This window comes from Mus caroli, unplaced genomic scaffold (genome assembly GCF_978045245.1).
Source record: "Mus caroli unplaced genomic scaffold, Mus_caroli_1 scaffold_7, whole genome shotgun sequence".
In the NCBI taxonomy this organism is placed as follows: Eukaryota; Metazoa; Chordata; class Mammalia; order Rodentia; family Muridae; genus Mus; species Mus caroli.
In genome coordinates this window covers 28,273,509-28,291,891 of record NW_028227262.1, presented here as the reverse complement: position 1 = coordinate 28,291,891, position 18,383 = coordinate 28,273,509, and the positions used below count along the sequence as shown (strand labels likewise).

The window sequence follows — 18,383 nt, the reverse complement described above, 5'->3', positions numbered from 1 at the left end:
TGTGATCATTCTGTTTTTGCTACTTGAGCGCTGGGGTTACAGATATGAGCTACCATGCTTTGCTTAAATATAATTTTGAAAGAATTAATGGTATTAAGTTAGAGGAATCCAACTGAAACCAGACCTCAGATCACACAGATCATAGGCTAACTATAAGGGAACATCCACTATACTCCAGGCTGTTGCCTGTATGTGGGATATGTTCTACTAGCTAGGCTGCCTTGTCTGGCCTCAGTGGGAGAGGAAGTGCCTAGCCTCAAAGAGACTTGAAATACCAGGGTGTGTGGGGATCCCCACCAGTCCAGAGAAGGGGAACAGGGAAGGATTATGGGACCAGGAGAGGGGCAGTGAGATGTAAAGTGAATTAGTTTATATATATATATCAAAATTAAAATTTAAAAAATGCTGTAAGCCAGGGCTGGTAAGCTGGCCCAGCAAGCAGCCATTTGCTGCCAAGCCTGACAACCCGAGAGATCCCCAAGCCCACACAGCAGGAAGAGGGCTGAGCCCCCCAAGTTCCTCTCTGGCCTCCACACATGCTGTAGTGCTCACCAACTCCACCCTAGTTTATAAACTCACGTAAGATACTTTTCAAAGAAAGTGAACTGAGATAAATGCTATACGAGGAACAAACACGAGACCTTGTAGAGCACTGAGATGTTTTAAACCACACATTTTATTGAAAATACTTAATTTGAATTTTAAAACTATGGATAAAATGTCAAAATTTTTCACATAAAATATCATTTTGGTTTGGCCCATTGTACATAAAGTAGCACCCTTTTCTTGATGAAAGGGCTATGCTGCCCCCTGGTGGTCAGTAACTCGGAACGCAGCTAAGTCTGTGAATCTTTCCAGGTGTATGTAATTCCTGAGTGAATGACTTCAGTGAATGACTTTGGTCTTCAGGAAACACATTCTCCCACTGACACTTAGCAAGCTCAGCAAAATGGCTCTTCCTAAGTTATTTTCTTTTTTGTATGTTTGTTTGTTTCTTGTTTTCATTTTTAGACGTGGTCTTGTGTAGCCCAGGCTGGCCGGGAACTCACCATCTAGCCAAGGGGGAATGTGAACTTCAGATCTCCCACGTGGGCTCTCTCCAGTGCTGACTACAGGTGAGCCACCAAACCTGGCTTTAGGGGAGCTAGCAGGACCCGGGCTTTCTGTATGCTTGACAGCACTTCACCAGATAAGCTACATCCCCATCACTGATTTTTTAAAGACAGAAAAGCCTGTCAGTATATAAAAGACAAGGCTAGCAGGATGGTGAGATGGCAGTCTGCCAGGGCAGCTGTGCCAGAGCCAGGTTTGCCATTGTTTTCCTTCTTTCCTCTCTGGTTTTGATGTTTTATTTTTGTTTTTGTAGACAGGGTCTCATTAAATAGCCTTGGATGGCCTAGAAGGCACTATTGTAGATCAGGCTGGCCATGAATGACAGAGATCCACCTGCCTGTACCATGGGTTTGTGGCAATCCTCCTGCCTCAGATTCCCAAGCCCTGGGATTATAGGTGTGAGCTATCATGCCCTTAACACCATCTTTATTAAAATTGATGCCACTACTCTGGACAACTCCAGGTCCACTTTGTGGGCACAGATGACCTTGTCTCAGGTCTCCAGAAGCCAACCCTGAAAGGAGCCATCAGCACAGCCTAAGCGCATTCTCCAGCCCGAACACTTTAGACTTGAGGTTCTTCAGTTCCCCCTGTATCTTATGAGCTCTCCTGTTGCTGTCACGGACTTCACAGAGCATGGCCAGGTCCTGATCTCCATGGGTGTTGTTCATGGTTGCCTAGAGAGTTGAAAAAAAGAGAGAAAGAATTATGGCATTAGCTAAGGGTGAAGAGCAGCTACGCTAGCTGGCTCCTTTTTTCCATATGATAAATGCAGTACTAAAATTCTTCAGTGATGTATTTTTAAATGAAAATGTTTAATTGGTCAAAGCATTTGGGAGAAGAAGGCAAGAAGATCAAGAGAGTTCCGGGTTCTTCTTGGCTACCTATGCAGTTTGAGGACAGCCTGGCTGACAAGAAACCATCTCAAATACACACTCAGAACGAAAGGACAGAGAAACTTCAAGATTATTAAATAACTAACAGTGGGCAAAATGACAATACAGCATCAGTGAGGTCCCGGTTGCTCAGCAGTTAGTAAAGGCACTTGCCACCCTGCCTGGGGATCTGAGGTAACTGAAAGGGGTACGCTGACCTCCACACACTCACCATGACAAACGTGTCTGCATTAACAAAACATTTAAAATAAATAAAACCAATAATAGCATTATTGGTAAATTTGCCAAAAGTGACAGAAAGTGTCATATTTTCCCTATTTGTTCAGAGCACAGCAGCTACTTAGGACTCACAGCGACGCTGAATCTCCAGCAAGGCTCTGAAGGCATCCTAGATACCAGAAGGTGTCTGGGAAAGCACTTCATCACCCAGTTAGTTCCCCACTTTAAAAGTAGACAATTCCTTTTTTTTTTTTTTTAAAGATTTATTTATTTATTATATATAAGTACACTGTAGCTGTCTTCAGACACTCCAGAAGAGGGAGTCAGATCTCGTTACGGATGGTTGTGAGCCACCATGTGGTTGCTGGGATCTGAACTCTGGACCTTCAGAAGAGCAGTCGGGTGCTCTTACCCACTGAACCATCTCACCAGCCCAAAAGTAGACAATTCTTGAGGCTAGAAAGATGGTTTAGTGGTTAAGAGCACTGACTGCTCTTTTAGAGGATCTGGGATCAATTCCCAGCAACCACATGGTGGCTCACAGTTGTCTGTAACTCCAGTTCCAGGGGATCTCATACTCTCATACAGACATATATGCAAACAAACAAAATAAAAATGAACAAAATCATTACAACACCCCCCCAACACACACAAACACAGAGAGAGAAATGCTTTTTTAAAAAATCTGAGAGAGAGAGAAAAAAAAAGAGAGAGAACCCACGCAGTTCTTCTGAGAGTGTGCACTCAGCCATGCACATGATGAAGGGCTATACTACGGCCCAGCACATCATCCCTGGGCTCTCCTGTCTTCTCAGCCCTGGGTTGCAGATGTACATCTGTTCTCGGTTTTCATGTGTGTCCCGGGGACTCGGGTCATCACGCTTCACAACCAGCAACTTTTACACACAGAGCCATCTGCCCAGCCCCCACTTCCTGGACACACCTAATTCTTTTCATTTAGTTGAATTGTGAGGGGTGATAATTTGTAAGTTATGTCTGTTTTTGTTTTTCCAACAAAGTGCTCCTGTTGAACTAATGTTCAGAGAGATTCAAGGATACTTACTAATCTGTTGTTGCTCAGGTAAGGACAAGGCACGGCCTATTGGTTTTTGTAGTGCTGGAATCAAGCCAGTGCTCTGTTATTCTTACACACACCCTACTGAAATCTACATCACATCCGTGGCCATCCCTCTGAGGCACCACGCTGACCATCTCTCTACAGTCCCAACCTGGTTCCCCTGTCCTAACTCAGGAGCAACAGTACCTTGTAGAGCATTTGCTCCAGGTCTCGCAGCTTCTGTCGGAGAGACTTAATGTCCGTCTTGAAGCCTTCTACTTCTAGGGCTCGTCGGTGCTCCAAGGCCTGATAGCGCTTTGTCATTATCTGTAAGCGCTTGCCCATCTTGTTGGAGCGATCCTAAAAATGAATGATGAAGAGTTTATGAAGAGGAGGCTCTCCTCAGCAGCCTGCGTTCTACTCAGCCCAAGTGTGAAACACCACACACCTTGAAGATCTCTCTCCTCACTCCTTCTTCCTCCCGAATTCGAGCAAGTTCCTCTTCTAGGGAAATGCACTGTTCTTGGTACATGTTGGACAGCTTTTTCTCTTGTATTAGCTTATCCTTAAGAGACTGTAGGCCAAAAGGATGAAAAGGGTTTTTTTTGGTTTTTTTTTGGTTTTTCGAGACAGGGTTTTTCTGTGTAACTCTGGCTGTCCTGGCACTCACTTTGTAGACCAGGGTGGCCTCGAACTCAGAAATCCGCCTGCCTCTGCTTCCCGAGTGCTGGGATTAAAGGCGTGCGCCACCACGCTTGGCTGGATGAAAAGTTTTAATGTTCATCCCTATAATCAAATTTGTAATTCAAAATAGCACTGTGGTAAAGAAGGGAGGAAAAGGTTTTCAGAGCAAATCTGTAAAAACAGATGTGAGGAGAGACCCAGCTTCCCTGTCTATCCTTCTCTCAAGTGTCCCTAAGTAGATATCTTTACAATGAGATAATCCAGGCGCCCTGATCAGGATTACCACTGCTGTGATGAGACATCGCACCCATGGCAACCTGGGAAGGAAAGGGTTGGTTTGGCTTACGTGCCCACGACCTTGTCTATCAATGAAGGAAGTCAGAACAGGACACTATGTGTTTTAGCTCTTCAAAAAGAAGAAACATCAACAACATGGATTATAAATGTTCTGTGAAAGAGCCAGAAAAACAATCCTTGAAAACCTTAAACCAGGAGAGCAACAAGATGGCTCAGCAACTAAGGCCCTTGCCCCAGAGTCCGGCATCCCGCCCACATGGTGGAAGGAGAAAGACCTGACCCCTGAATGTTCTCTGACCTCTACTTTTGTGTCATGATATGTTCACGCACCATTCCTCCTGCTTTGCCCCCCATCCCACATAAATAAATGCAATTTTTAAAATAAAATAAATAAACAAATCCATATACACTAGTGTACCCAGCACCTGTAATCCAGCTACTCTGGAGGCAGGCAGAGGATTACTGGAGCCCAGGAGTCTAAGCCCTGCCTAGGAAACAATGAGCCTCCTGCTTCAAAATACTAAGCTGGTGTGGTAGCAGCACATGCCTAGAAGACCAGCACTCAGGAGGCAGAAGCAAGATGCTATCGTCAGCCACACAATGAGTTGGAAGCCAGCTGAAACCCAGTCTGAACTTCCCATCAGATTATGCTACTTTCTTATACAGCCCTTCCTTCCCATACATAATCCTTAGAGCTGTTTATATTCCTCACAGTGCCTGCGGGGCCATCTACAATTGGCTTCTGCCAACTTCTCTGGGGCTCGCATGTCAGTTTCTCCTTGTTTTCTTCTCTTGTGGCACCAAGGATTACCCGGAGGGCCTTGTGTTCCTTGAGCTACATTGCCAGCCCCCAATTCCTTGTTATTTTACAGTCATGATAGCATCCTTCCTTTCCCTGAAACATGGAACTTCTTTCCCCTCTGCCAGGAATGCCCTTTCCCTAGTCTATATTACAGGCCTCAGCAAAGTACCATCTTATGGGGATGTCCCTCGGTCCTGTTCGGAAGCAGAGTTCCAACAAGTAATACAATCCTTACATAAGTCTCTTATTAACATAAAATCACATGATTTTCCTTCTTCACTAAAATATGAAAACAATGAAAAAAAGACTGTCGGGGCTGGTGAGATGGCTCAGTGGGTAAGAGCACCCGACTGCTCTTCCGAAGGTCCAGAGTTCAAATCCCAGCAACCACATGGTGGCTCACAACCATCCGTAACGAGATCTGGCGCCCTCTTCTGGAGTGTCTGAAGACAGCTACAGTGTATTTACATAAATAAATACATCTTAAAAAAAAAAAATACTGTCTAATTTACACAGGGCTATACCCAGAGACTAGTCCATATGTTGAATCAGGAAATGAATGAATGAATGAATGAATAAATGAATGATGTGATATTTTTGTTTTTTGTTTGTTTGTTTTGTTTTATTTTTCGAGACAGGGTTTCTCTGTATAGCCCTGGCTGTCCTGGAACTCACTTTGTAGACCAGGCTGGCCTCGAACTCAGAAATCCGCCTGCCTCTGCCTCCCGAGTGCTGGGATTACGCCACCACGCCCGGACAGAGTCTACTCCACACTTTGGTCTTGAATTCTGTCTAGCTTAGTATTTTCAATTCTCCATTACTATCATGATCAGCTACTCTTGGTTATGGATTTCATAACATTATTGCTATTTAGCTTCATGAACTGAATGAATCTTATATAATAATTTATAGGCTCTTAGAAATTCTCCGTCACTTGGGAGGCAGAGGCAGGCAGATTTCTGAGTTCAAGTCCAGCCTGGTCTACAGAGTGAGTTCCAGGACAGCCGAGACTACACAGAGAAACCCTGTCTCGAACCTCCCCCGCAACCCCGCCCCCAAAAAAGAAAGAAATTCTCCCAGTCTCTGACAGGCTCTCCAACTCAACATGTGGCCAAGGAGGCCCTTTCCATTACCATCTCTAATCTCTCAAATGCTAGGCTTATAGGCACACCTGGTTTTACGAAGTGCTGAGGATCAAACCCAGGTCCTCAGCAGGCTATGCAAGCATTCTATCAACTGAGCTTCACCTCAACCCCACGGGATTCTGAGTTTCTCAACTGTCCCAGGAGAGAACGACATTACCTTAATATATTCATTTTGAGCATGATGACTCTCGTGTAAAATGGGAACAACTTTTCCAAGTTTGTCCTCTTTCTTCTTACACTGCGCTCTATACTGCGTAATCTTTGACATCAGGTGATCTTTCTCAAGCATCCATACCTTCTCCTTATTTTGGTTTTCAAATTTTAGTTGTAGAAAGTCCTTGGTGCTCTCATAGAGCAGTTCTTGGGTATGATGGAGACTACGAAAGAGAGAAGAGATATGAGCATGGAGATGCTCATTGCACGGCTCAATCACAGGACCATTCCAAAGAGGATGACAGGGTCTTTAAAAGTTGTACTTTTTTTTTTTTTTGGAGACAGGGTTTCTCTGTGTAGCCCTGGATGTCCTGGAACTCACTCTATAGACCAGGCTGAGCTCAAATTCAGAAATCTGCCTGCCTCCACCTCCCAAGTGCTGGGATTAAAGGCATGTACCTCCACCACCTGGCAAAATTGTACAATATGAATTTTGAAATAATAGCAGTTTTAAAACACACAGTCTGATCACTGACAGTTTTACATGCTTTATTAGGGGAACTGTCTTGTATCTATCATGCTCCTTGGTTTATATTTGTCTTTATAGAAACTTTCCTGAGTGTAAATTTGAGAACTCAGGTTAAAAAGATGGTTATTTACATACTGAAAAATTAATATAAAATATACAAAGTTTGGGCTGGAGAGATGGCTCAGCCAGTGGCTGACAGTACATACTGCTCTGACCTCTTGTGGACGCTATGGGCAATTGCATTCATAAATACACAGACTCCTAGATATGCATATACTTAAAAGCTAAAATATTTTTTTTTATTTTTAAATCACATATTATGAGCTGAGAGTATAGCTTTGTGGTACAGTGCTTGCTCTGCATGTGTGAAGCCCCGTTTAATACCCAATATGCTCCCAAAAATAAACAAACAGCCAGGCTCAGTGGTCTGTGTCTTTAATCCCAGCACCTAGGAGGCAGACAGATCTCACAGATCTCTGAGTTTAAGGCCATCCAAAGCTAAATAGTGAGACCCTGTCTCAAAAATACCCCAAAAGCAAAATTGAATAAATTTAAGGCTGGGAATGTTATCTCAATTGGTGAAGTGTTTGCCCAGCATGTACAAAGTCCTGAGTTCAATTCCCAGCACTTCATAACTAGGCTATAGAGGAATATTCCTGCAGACCTCGCACTTGGAAGGTAGAGACAGGAGTCTAAGTTGTTCAAGGTAATCCTTGGTTACATGGGGATTCTGAGACCAGCCTGCCTAGAGACCCTGTCTCAAAAATAAATAAATTTGGGGCTGGAGCGATGGTTCAATGGTTAAAAACATTTGCTGTTCTAGAGGACCCAGCTTCAATTCCCAGCACCGCAGTTCCACGGGATGTGACATTCTCTTCTGGCTTCCTCAGAGACCAGGCATGGAAAGTGGTGTGCAGACAAACATGCAGCCAAAACATGCATACACAAAAAATACATCATAAATATTTAAAAAAAAAAAAAGCTCAGATGGTGAAGCCTTTGCTGTGTGAGCATGAAGACCTCAATTCTCCTCCAGAACCCAAGTAAGAACCTAATAACCTCAACGCAGGGGAGGTGAAGACGAGCAAACCCTGGGCTTCCTGACCGGAGCTGAGCTTAGTCACTGTTTTCCAGTCAATGAACACCAGGCCTGGCTGTGTTCCATGTCAAAACACAAGAAACAGCACCCAAGGGTGACCTTTGGCCTCCATCTAACACACACATCTATCCCTACACACTTCAACACACAGCCACATGGTGAACAGGAGACGGGCATGGTGATGGGCAGGCAGGCAGCCTCACTTCCAGTACTTGGGAATGCAGAAGCAGGGGGATCCCTGTGTTTTCAAGGCCAACCTCCACTACACAGAGTTTTCTAAGCCAGGCAGAGAAACATAGTGAGAACCTATCTGGAAAGTAAAAATTAAATAAAAATGAATTAAGCATGTTTAATGGAGAAAAGAGATGGTTAGGTACAACATAACAAAAATCATCAAGCCAGGTGATGGCAAATGCCTGTCTCTGATCCCAGCACTCGGGAGGCAGAGGCAGGCAGGTCAATGAGTTCTAGACCATGGTCTACAGAGCAAATTCCAGGACAGTCAAGGCTACAGAGGGAAACTATCTCAAAAAAATAAAAAAACAAAATACAAACAAACAAACAAACCCCAAACCATATCCTGTGGCTACTCTACACACAGGATAAGACTGAGGTCAACAGAAAGAAGCCAGGGAACAAAGATGTAAGGACGCCGCATGATTATGTGCTTGAGTGTGTGCACGTGCGTGTGTATGCGCGTGCATGAATGTGTGTGTGCGTGTGTGAGAGTGTGTGTGCGTGTGTATGTGGAGAGGGGGGTCCATCATAAAGACACACTAGTCATTATGGAGATATGGATTTGGTCTGAGTAAGTCTTCAGCTCAAGGCTTGCTGTGCCTAGTGATGCCCTTGCTTAAAACAACTGTTCCTAAATTATTAACCTCACCGAAGCACAAACTAAACTAAAGCACCACTGGAGAGGTGGAGGCTGTAGGTGCCAAGACTTGAACTGGGAACTTGCACAAAAGCAGGGAGTGCTCTTAACAATTGAGCCATCTCTTTATCCCCATAACCATTAATCTTTATTTTTTATTCCTGGTGAACCCAGGGCTCAATACACCCTAGGCTAGGCCACTGCCACTGAACTCACTCTGAAGACCAGGTTGGCACTGAACTCAGAGATCCACTAGCCTCTGCCTCCCAAATTCTGGGATTAAAGGTGTGCTCTACCATCACCTGGCTTAGATTTTTTTTTTTTAATGTGTACCTGTGTGAGTTCATCTGCATAATGTACTTGTTGAACACTTCTGGAGATCAGAGGTGGCAGATGCCCCAGGAAACTGGACTTATAGATGGTGTGAGCCACCTGATGTTCATGCTGGGAACTGAACCCAGGTCCTCTGTAAGAGCAGTGCTCACAACAGCTGAGCCATCTCTTAAACCATTCAGAAAAACAGGATGCCCGTTAGGATGGTATTTCTTGAGTCCCCACCTCTTGGTCAGCTCCCTGATTTTCTCTTGGTTTCTCTGGTGCTGAACTTGGATCTCCTCGACTCGGATCCGTCTGTCCTCCATGAGCCCCTCCACTTGCTCTCTCGAAAGCTTTGTCTGCTCTCCCAGCTGCGCCTCAAGTGCTTCCACCTACATGGGCCGAGAGGACTGAGTTACCATTCCTGCTTCTAGGACTTCAGAGAGCCCTTCCTAGACACAAAGGAAACCAGGGGGGCTGAGGGGGAGCAGTACAACAGGAGGAAGGGGCAGCAAAGGACAACTCCCAGCTCTGATCTACTGTGTACGGATGCTGTACATGCCTGTGTTCTGTCCATACCTGTGTGTGTGCATGGGAATGAATGTCTCTTCCAATCGCCCTCCACTTTATTTCTTAAAGCGTGGTTTCTCTCGGAACCCAGAGCTCAGCAGCTGCCCCGGCGGACTGGCCAGTGAGCTCAGGACCTGCCTCTCTTCACTCCCCGGTAACAGGGTCCTGACATGTGCTGCAGCCCAGATTCTCTTTCTTTCTTTTTATTTAAAATATATAAATAAATGAATGTTTTGCTTACACATACGGTTTGCTTTATGTGTGCCTGGTGCTTGCCATGGAGGTCAGAAGAGGACATCAGAGTTACAGGAAGTTGTCAGTTGTCACGTGGGTGCTGGGAATTGAACCTGGGACCTGTGTTCCTAACTGCTAAGCTACCGCACCAGTACAACAGGAGCAGTACAGCTTTCTGCTGTGGGTGCTAGGGATGTGGGCTCTGACCCTCACGCTTCCTGACATGCACGTCAGCAGCTCCCACTAACTCTCAGTTGCCTTTATCTAATGCCTTATAAATGGTACTGGGCTGTACAAGCACCAACTATTTGTTCACACCCAGCCGCTCATCTCCATCGCACACAGTAAAAGCTGTAGCCTACTTCTTCCCACCCTGTTACTCTTACTTCATTGTCTCCTTCTGAACTTAGAGGACTGTCTTCCTTTCAAGATGCCCCAGTTAGCTGGGCAGTGGTGGCCCATGCCTCTAATCCAGCACTTGGGAAGCAGAGGCAGGTGGATCTCTGTGAGTTTGAGGTCAGCCTGGTCTATAGAGTAAGTTTCAGGACACCCAGGGCCGCTCAGAGAAGCCCTGTCTCAAAACAAGACGAGACAAGATGCCCTAGTTCCACAGACACACAGTGACAAAATGCATGTGATGTAACTTCCTTCTTGGGGTCTGGCTTTTTTGACTTTTGAGAATTGGCCAAAGGCAGGAATAATTTTTAAGTCAATGGATTGCTCCCCCAAGTAGGGACTGGAACTTTCCTAATGACATACATGACCTAGTAGTAAGATAATGGTTTACTATTTTCCTAGATTTCAGAACACATGTACTAAATAAATGAACATAGCCCCAGTGCTGATGTCAAATGTCCTTGTGCTACTCTCTCTATAGTCCTCAGACCAATCACAAAGTAAACCCTAGCCAGGCACGGTGGCCTCAGTGCTCAGGAGGCAGAAGCAGGAAGATCTCTATAAGCTTCAGAGCAGCCTGGTACCTGACCAGCCAGGGCTACGTGATGAGACCTTGTTGCAAAACAAAACATAAAACAAATGGGAATTCTTACTTTGGAATGGGTTTTGTTAGATAGAACTTAGCATATGATCTAAAAAGGATGCCAGAAGCATTCTAAGATTCTAGAATGTTCAAATAGAAAATATTGATTTTAGGGGCCGGAGCAAGCAGGGTCAAGCAAGCAGAGGTCCAGAGTTCAACTCCCAGCAACCACATGATGGTTCACAACTATCTGTACAGCTACAGTGTACTCATATACATAAAATAAATAAATAAATCTCTAAAAGAAAAGAAAGAAAATAATGATTTTAAAGTGTAAGTGTAAGAGGTTATTTATTCTCTCTGAGAAACCCAGGGCTTGCAGTACTGTTTTCCCCTTGCCTCCTTCCAACTATACAACCATATACAACACACCATACAGTCCATCACACACACACACACACAGTAACAACAACAAAACCCTGCACTAAACAAATTTCATTCCCTGTATAGTTCCAGATTTGTAAAGTCATAGGCTGCCTGTGGCAGTGTAATTAATGGACTACTGAACTATAATTATGCAGTATTGTGAAGCTATTCCTAAGAATACTTTAAGTGATAAATCCATCTTGGAAACACTGGTCTCTGCTCACTCAGATAACCATAAATTAATTCACCATAAATTCCTAGTAAACTGTCTCTAGACCAGCCATAAACTCTATACACTGAGTCTGTGACCTAAAGGCTATGGGGACTTCCTGACCACTTAATTGCTCTTTCTGCTTCTGTGAACAAGCCCTTCATATCCACACTGCCTTTCTGTATGCATGCACAGCTGCCTTTAAAAACTCTAACAAAGCCAGGTGGTGGTGGCGCATGCCTTTAATTCCAGCACTTGGGAGGCAGAGGCAGGTGGATTTCTGAGTTCAAGGCCAGCCTGGTCTACAGAGTGAGTTCCAGGACATCCAGGGCTACACAGAGAAACCCTGTCTCGAAAAACAAAAACAAACAAACAAAAAAACCTCTAACAAACTAGAAGCAGTGAATAAAGCTTCCATATGACTTAGTCAGGCATCTTGGGAGTCTTTCTCTTCACGTACCACATAACAGCAGAACCCCTCACTTCCATCTCATATCTCTTAGAAGGGAGAAGATATATAGAAGAAGCATTTTGCTAGGTAGCCATACTTGATCTACTGTTCCCTACATAGAGCCCAGCAGACCTCAAATTTATATCTTCCTGCCTTAGGCTCCTAAGTGTGCCACTATGTAGGACTTTCTCTCCTATATTAGTGTTCATATTTAATCTGTATTAAAACTACCTCTAAACCAGGTGTGGTGGCACATGACTTCAATCCCAGAGGCAGGTGGATCTCAGAGTTGGAGGCCAGCCTGGTCTACACAGTGAGATCCAGGTTAACCAGCCAGGGCTGTGTAGAGAGACATTGTCTCAAAATAAAACAAAACAAAGTAAAACTCAAAACAAAAACAACAAAAAATATTTCTAACTTTGCTAGACAAAAGAGTGCTTAAATATTAAGAATAATCTCAATTTTCTTGGCCCCAATGATGCTCAATACAATCCAGGTGCAAAGAGATAGTTCTCATATAATAGCAAGGGTACATTACACATGGCTCATTGTGTGGAGAGAAACTGAATGATCTGTCAAGGTTAGCGTGTCATCTGCAGGGGGAGTGTCTCTATGTCCCTCTGGATGAGTGTGTCACCTGCAGGGGGAATGTCTCTATGTCCCTCTGGATGAGTGTGTCACCTGCAGGGGGAGTCTCTCCATGTCCCTCTGGATGAGTGTGTCACCTGCAGGAAGTGTCTCTATGTCCCTCAGGACGAGTGTGTCACCTGCAGGAGCAGCATCTCTGTGTCCCTCTGGTGGCGCTCAGAAATGCCCTCCTTGTCCTTTATTCTTACTTGTCTTTTGCTTACTCCAGGATCTAAAATAGAAAACAAAAGTTCATCAAAAACTCTGCTCAGCTCTTCTTTCTACTTCTGCTACTCAAGCACCAGCACTGACCCTGCAGGAGTTTAGTTTCCTTTACCTGCAAGAGAAGGAAAAGAACACACTAGAGACCTACGGTGCTCGATTCCCAGACAGAAGACTTTATGGTAATTCTGCAGCATTTCACCTGGGTAATCACATCTATCTTTTGGCAGAATGTTCCTCTGGAGTTGCGAATGTTTCCTCAGTAAAGACTCAAATTTAAACACTTTGGTTTTGGCATGCTACATGATTTTCAAAAGGAAGGGTAACAAGCAACAAAAAATGAATGCGTTTGCTAGAGCCTGGGAAGGGCATGGAGGAGGAACAGTGGGGAGGATGGGTGATGGTGCAGGGGTGTAGCTAGAGCCTGGGAAGGGCATGGAGAGGAGCAGTGGGGAGGATGGGTGATGGTGCAGGGGTGCAGCTAGAGCCTGGGAAGGGCATGGAGAGGAGCAGTGGGGAGGATGGGTGATGGTGCAGCTAGAGCCTGGGAAGGGCATGGAGAGGAGCAGTGGGGAGGATGGGTGATGGTGCAGGGGTGCAGCTAGAGCCTGGGAAGGGCATGGAGAGGAGCAGTGGGGAGGATGGGTGATGGTGCAGGGATGCAGCTAGAGCCTGGGAAGGGCATGGAGGAGGAACAGTGGGGAGGATGGGTGATGGTGCAGGGGTGTAGCTAGAGCCTGGGAAGGGCATGGAGAGGAGCAGTGGGGAGGATGGGTGATGGTGCAGGGGTGCAGCTAGAGCCTGGGAAGGGCATGGAGGAGGAGCAGTGGGGAGGATGGGTGATGGTGCAGGGGCGCAGCTAGAGCCTGGGAAGGGCATGGAGAGGAGCAGTGGGAAGGATGGGTGATGGTGCAGGGGTGCAGCTAGAGCCTGGGAAGGGTATGGAGAGGAGCAGTGGGGAGGATGGGTGATGGTGCAGGGGTGCAGCTAACTAGCTGGAATAATGTCTGATGGTTTCTAGCACAGTAGCATAACTATGGCCGACAACAACTGAATATATGAAAATAACTAGAAGTAGACAAGGCTACACAGTGCTTATAAAAGGTGATGGCGATCTACCAGTTACCCTGTCACTAACACAATGTCTCTGTCTCAACAAGGTGAGACATAGACCTCTGGCACTGACACAAATGCACACCCATACACACATGACACAAAACAACAAAATCCCTTGCATTAAACAATAGTTCACTCCTTCCATAGCTGTATGGTGGTAGACTGCCAGAGACATTGTTACAAATGCCAGCCACTCTGTCTGTCTAGTAGGGACATTTTTCTAATTGCCTGCAGTGGGATTTTCAAGTCCACATCAGAGAGAACTTCTAGTACGGTGGCTACCTGCTTTGGAAGCAGAAGGCTCACATGCGACTGCAGCCCGCAGAGTCTTCTGGAGAACGCTGACCTAAAGAACAAGAGGAATAGAAGTGGGCTCCGTGCCGGGTGTGGTGGCGCACGCCTTTAATCCCAGCACTCGGGAGGCAGAGGCAGGCGGATTTCTGAGTTCGAGGCCAGCCTGGTCTACAAAGTGAGTTCCAGGACAGCCAGGGCTATACAGAGAAACCCTGTCTCGAAAAACCAAAAAAAAAAAAAAAAAAAGAAGTGGGCTCCGTATGTGTGAGGCTGCAGCTTTTAGCCTTTAGCCTTAGCTTTACAAATCTAACGTTTGTAAGTTAAACAGGTCAAAACTGATAGACAATCATGTAAACACCTACATGGGCAAAGTAACCTTTTAATTTTTTTTTGCTAAAATCCAATGTTAAATACAAACTAACGATCAGTAACTTCACATCACAACTTAACAAAATATATTTTAAAACGTGCTCTTTGAGCAGGCTGTGGTGGTGTATACTTCTAATCCCTGCATATGGGAGTCAGACACAGGCAAATCTCTATGAATTTGAGGCCAGCCTGGTCTATATAACAACTTCTAGGCCACTCAAGGGTACAAAGGGAGTTCTTGTCTCAAAATGCAGCCCCTCCTCACAAAAGTAAGGTGTCCTTTGACAAGGACATTAAGAAAATAGTAAAAATATGCATATTAGGAATATCTGATCATGCTACAGAGAAATACTTTACAAGAGTGAGAAGCAGCCAAGCAAGGTGGTGTGTCCCTCAGATGACAAGCACGAGGCCAAACTGGGTTACCTGCTGGGCAGATTTGCTGGGGCTACATATTTAGACCTTGGGGTTTTTGTGTGTGTGTTAGTTGAGTTGTTTTTGTTTGTTTGTTTGTTTTAACACACAAAGTAAAAATTTGACCCACATCTTTATTTTATCTGTGATTTGCCTTCATACATTATGTGTACCATGTTCATGGCTGGTGTCCTCAGATCCTCTGGAATCAGAGTTTCAGATGGCTGTGAAACTTAACCCAGCTCCTCTCCAAGAGTAATAAGTATTTTAACCACTGAGCCATCTCTTCAGTCTCCATGGCCCACATCTTTAATCCCAGTACTTAGGAGGCTGAGGCAGGTGGATGTCTGTGAGTCTGAGGCCAGCCCCGTCTATAAAGAGAGTTCCAGGACAGCCAGGGTTACACAGTGAGACTGTCTCAAAAACTAGACCCACAAAACTAAACTAAACTAAACTAAAATTTAAAAAAAGAAAGAGAAATAGAAATAGGGGATTGAAGAGGTGCCCCAGTGGTTAAAAGCATTGATTGCTCTTCCAGAGGCTCTGGGTTCAATTCCCAGCACCCACATGGCAGCTCAAAACTGTCTATAACGCCAAGATCTGACACTCTCACGCAGATATACATGCAGGTAAACACCAATGCACATAAAATAAACACAAATTATTTTTAAAAATTGGCATATGGGGGCTGGAGAGATGGCTCAGTGGTTAAGAGCACTGACTGCTCTTTCAGAGGTCCTGAGTTCATAGCAACCACATGGTGGCTCACAACCATCTAATGGGATCTGATGCCCTCTTCTGCTGTGTCTAAAAAGCAAAACAACAACAGCAACAACACCAACACCCAGCTACAGTGTACTTACACATAATAAATAAGTAAATCTTTAAAAAGAATGGACTTCTGTGTGGGGTTTTGTTGTTGTTGTTTTGGTTGAGACCAGATCTCGCCGAATGCAGGCCAGCCATGAACTCCTGATACTCCTGTATCCACCACCCAAGTGCTGGGATTAAAGTGTGTCTCACTAACTGTGTGGTTTTGATAAAGACCACTATTAATTTATAATAAGTATAAAAAGATTTGAAAAGAAATTAAGTATTGAAATGTCACCTTCAAAGACTAGCTTTGCTTTCTTCTCTAATCTCAGCACAGACATCTGCCTGTCTAAGCATGAGTTTGCTCTCTGCTCTCTCTGGCCTAGCACTGGGGACGAACAAGAACCTCACGCCGGCTTAGCAGGAACTCTGCCGGTGAGCTATGGCCGAATGCTAGGCTTTAGGTTTCTTTTCTTCCTTATCAAAAAACCCAAAGTACCCTTACTCACCAACACTGGTATAATGTGGAATTAAAACATACGATGAGAACAGATCGACACTTTTCTCGGTGTTTTCAAACCCCGGCAAGTTACTGTCCAGGATCAGGGACTAATCTGCATCCATAGAGACTCTGAGTTGTCAGAATCATGGCACTTTAATTTACTTCTTTACTTCTAATAATCTTTACAATCCATTATTTTCTTTCTTTCTTTTTTTTTTTTTTAAAAGATTTATTTATTTATTATATGTAAGTACACTGTAGCTGTCTTCAGACATTCCAGAAGAGGGCGCCAGATCTCGTTGCGGATGGTTGTGAGCCACCATGTGGTTGCTGGGATTTGAACTCTGGACCTTCGGAAGAGCAGTCGGGTGCTCTTACCCACTGAGCCATCTCACCAGCCCCCCATTATTTTCAATAGCAAAAATTCTTGTTGAAAGAAGAAAATGTACTAAGTTTAGTAGCGTTCACAAAGAACTACACATAAAAGCCTAATTTAAAATGAAGGTCTGCCTCCCAGTAATGTGGCAGCCCCCACCCCTGCAGAAATGACATGCAGGACTAACTATTGAAGACTTTCTTCACACTGAAAATGTGTTATACCTTGAGAGAGCATTCAGAGATTTAAAAACATTTTATGTGTAGGTGGTTCACCTGTGTACATGTCGAAGCGTGTATCTCTTCCCTGGACCTGGAGTTACAGGTGGTTGTGAGCTGCCATGTGGGTGCTGAGAATCAGTATGCGTTAACTGCTAAGCCATCTCTCTAGTTCTTTGTCAGTTTTTTTTTTTTTTAAAGATTTATTATTATATATGAGTTCACTGTAGCTGTCTTCAGACACCAGAAGAGGGCGTCAGATCTCATTACAGATGGTTATGAGCCACCATGTGGTTGTTGGGATTTGAACTCAGGACCATTGGAAGAGCAGTCAGTGCTCTTACCTGCTGAGCCATCTCACCAGCCCCCTTGTCAGTTTCTTAATATTGAAAAAATAATCTTCAAAAGGTTTTTGCAGAGAAGAGGTTGAAACCTCGACTAGATGCTGGCTGGCTCATGGATCTCCATGAGACATCTCTGGCAAGTAGAGATGTCCTGATTATGGGCCCTCACCTGTGTCATCACACACACCATAGCAGAAATTACTTACTTTGTGGGGAGGCTCCTTATGAAAATAGGTCACTTCACCGGCATCTGGGCCCACCAGAGCTAACAGATTCTGAATCTTTTTCTTGTCTTCCAGTTCTCTGCAATTCTCATAAAAAATAAACATTATATACCCCCATGTAAGTAACCGTTTCTATTTAAAATATTTCCCTTCTGGCCAGCTGTGGTAGAGCACACCTTTAGTGTCAGCACAAAGGAGGCAGAGGCAGGAAGATCTCTGGGAGTTCAATGCCAGCCTGGTCTACACAGTGAGTTCTTTTTTTTGTTTGGGTTTTTTTGTTTGTTTTTTTTTCGAGACAGGGTTTCTCTGTGTAGCCTTGGATGTCCTGGAGCTCACTTTGTAGACCAAGCTGGCCTTGAACTCAGAAATCCGCCTGCCTCTGCCTCCAAAGTGCTGGGATTAAAGGCATGTGCCACCACGCACGGTTTACACAATGAGTTCTAAACTAGCCAGGACAACATAGTACTCTAAAACAAAACAAAAACAACAGAATAGGATTCAAGATTTCTTGATTTTATATTTTCTTGAGACAGCCTCACATACCCTAGGTCACACTTGAGCATGTTGTAGAGCCAAGGATAACCCCAATCCTTGACCCTGCTGTCTGCCTTTGAGATAACGGGCCTATGCCACCACACCCAGTTTATGAAGTGCTAAGGACAAACCAAGAGCTCTGTGCACTCAATGCAAACATTCTACAACTGAGCTGTATCCCCAGCTTCTGGTGTTTTAAAAATGACTATACCCACAAGTTAAAAATTTAAGAGATCTATACCTCAGTTCTAGCTATTAGAAGATTAAGTATTTCAA

General features: G+C 44.5%; 1 protein-coding gene across 6 annotated transcripts in view; it reads right to left on the bottom strand.

Moving 5' to 3' along the window:
• Nucleotides 1-735: 735 nt before the first annotated feature.
• Ccdc77 (coiled-coil domain containing 77) overlaps nt 736-18,383 on the bottom strand; it is a 40,518-nt gene continuing 22,870 nt past the window's right edge. For all 6 annotated transcript variants that reach the window (XM_085840021.1, XM_085840019.1, XM_085840022.1 and 3 more), the window contains 8 exons: nt 17,556-17,652; nt 14,302-14,365; nt 12,822-12,913; nt 9,427-9,575; nt 6,371-6,590; nt 3,734-3,859; nt 3,493-3,645; nt 736-1,790 (listed from right to left, as the gene is read on the bottom strand). In XM_085840021.1, the coding sequence (XP_085696147.1) occupies nt 1,641-1,790; nt 3,493-3,645; nt 3,734-3,859; nt 6,371-6,590; nt 9,427-9,575; nt 12,822-12,913; nt 14,302-14,365; nt 17,556-17,652 (1,051 nt within the window). In that variant the 3' untranslated portion in view covers nt 736-1,640. The remainder of the gene's footprint in view (nt 1,791-3,492; nt 3,646-3,733; nt 3,860-6,370; nt 6,591-9,426; nt 9,576-12,821; nt 12,914-14,301; nt 14,366-17,555; nt 17,653-18,383) is intronic.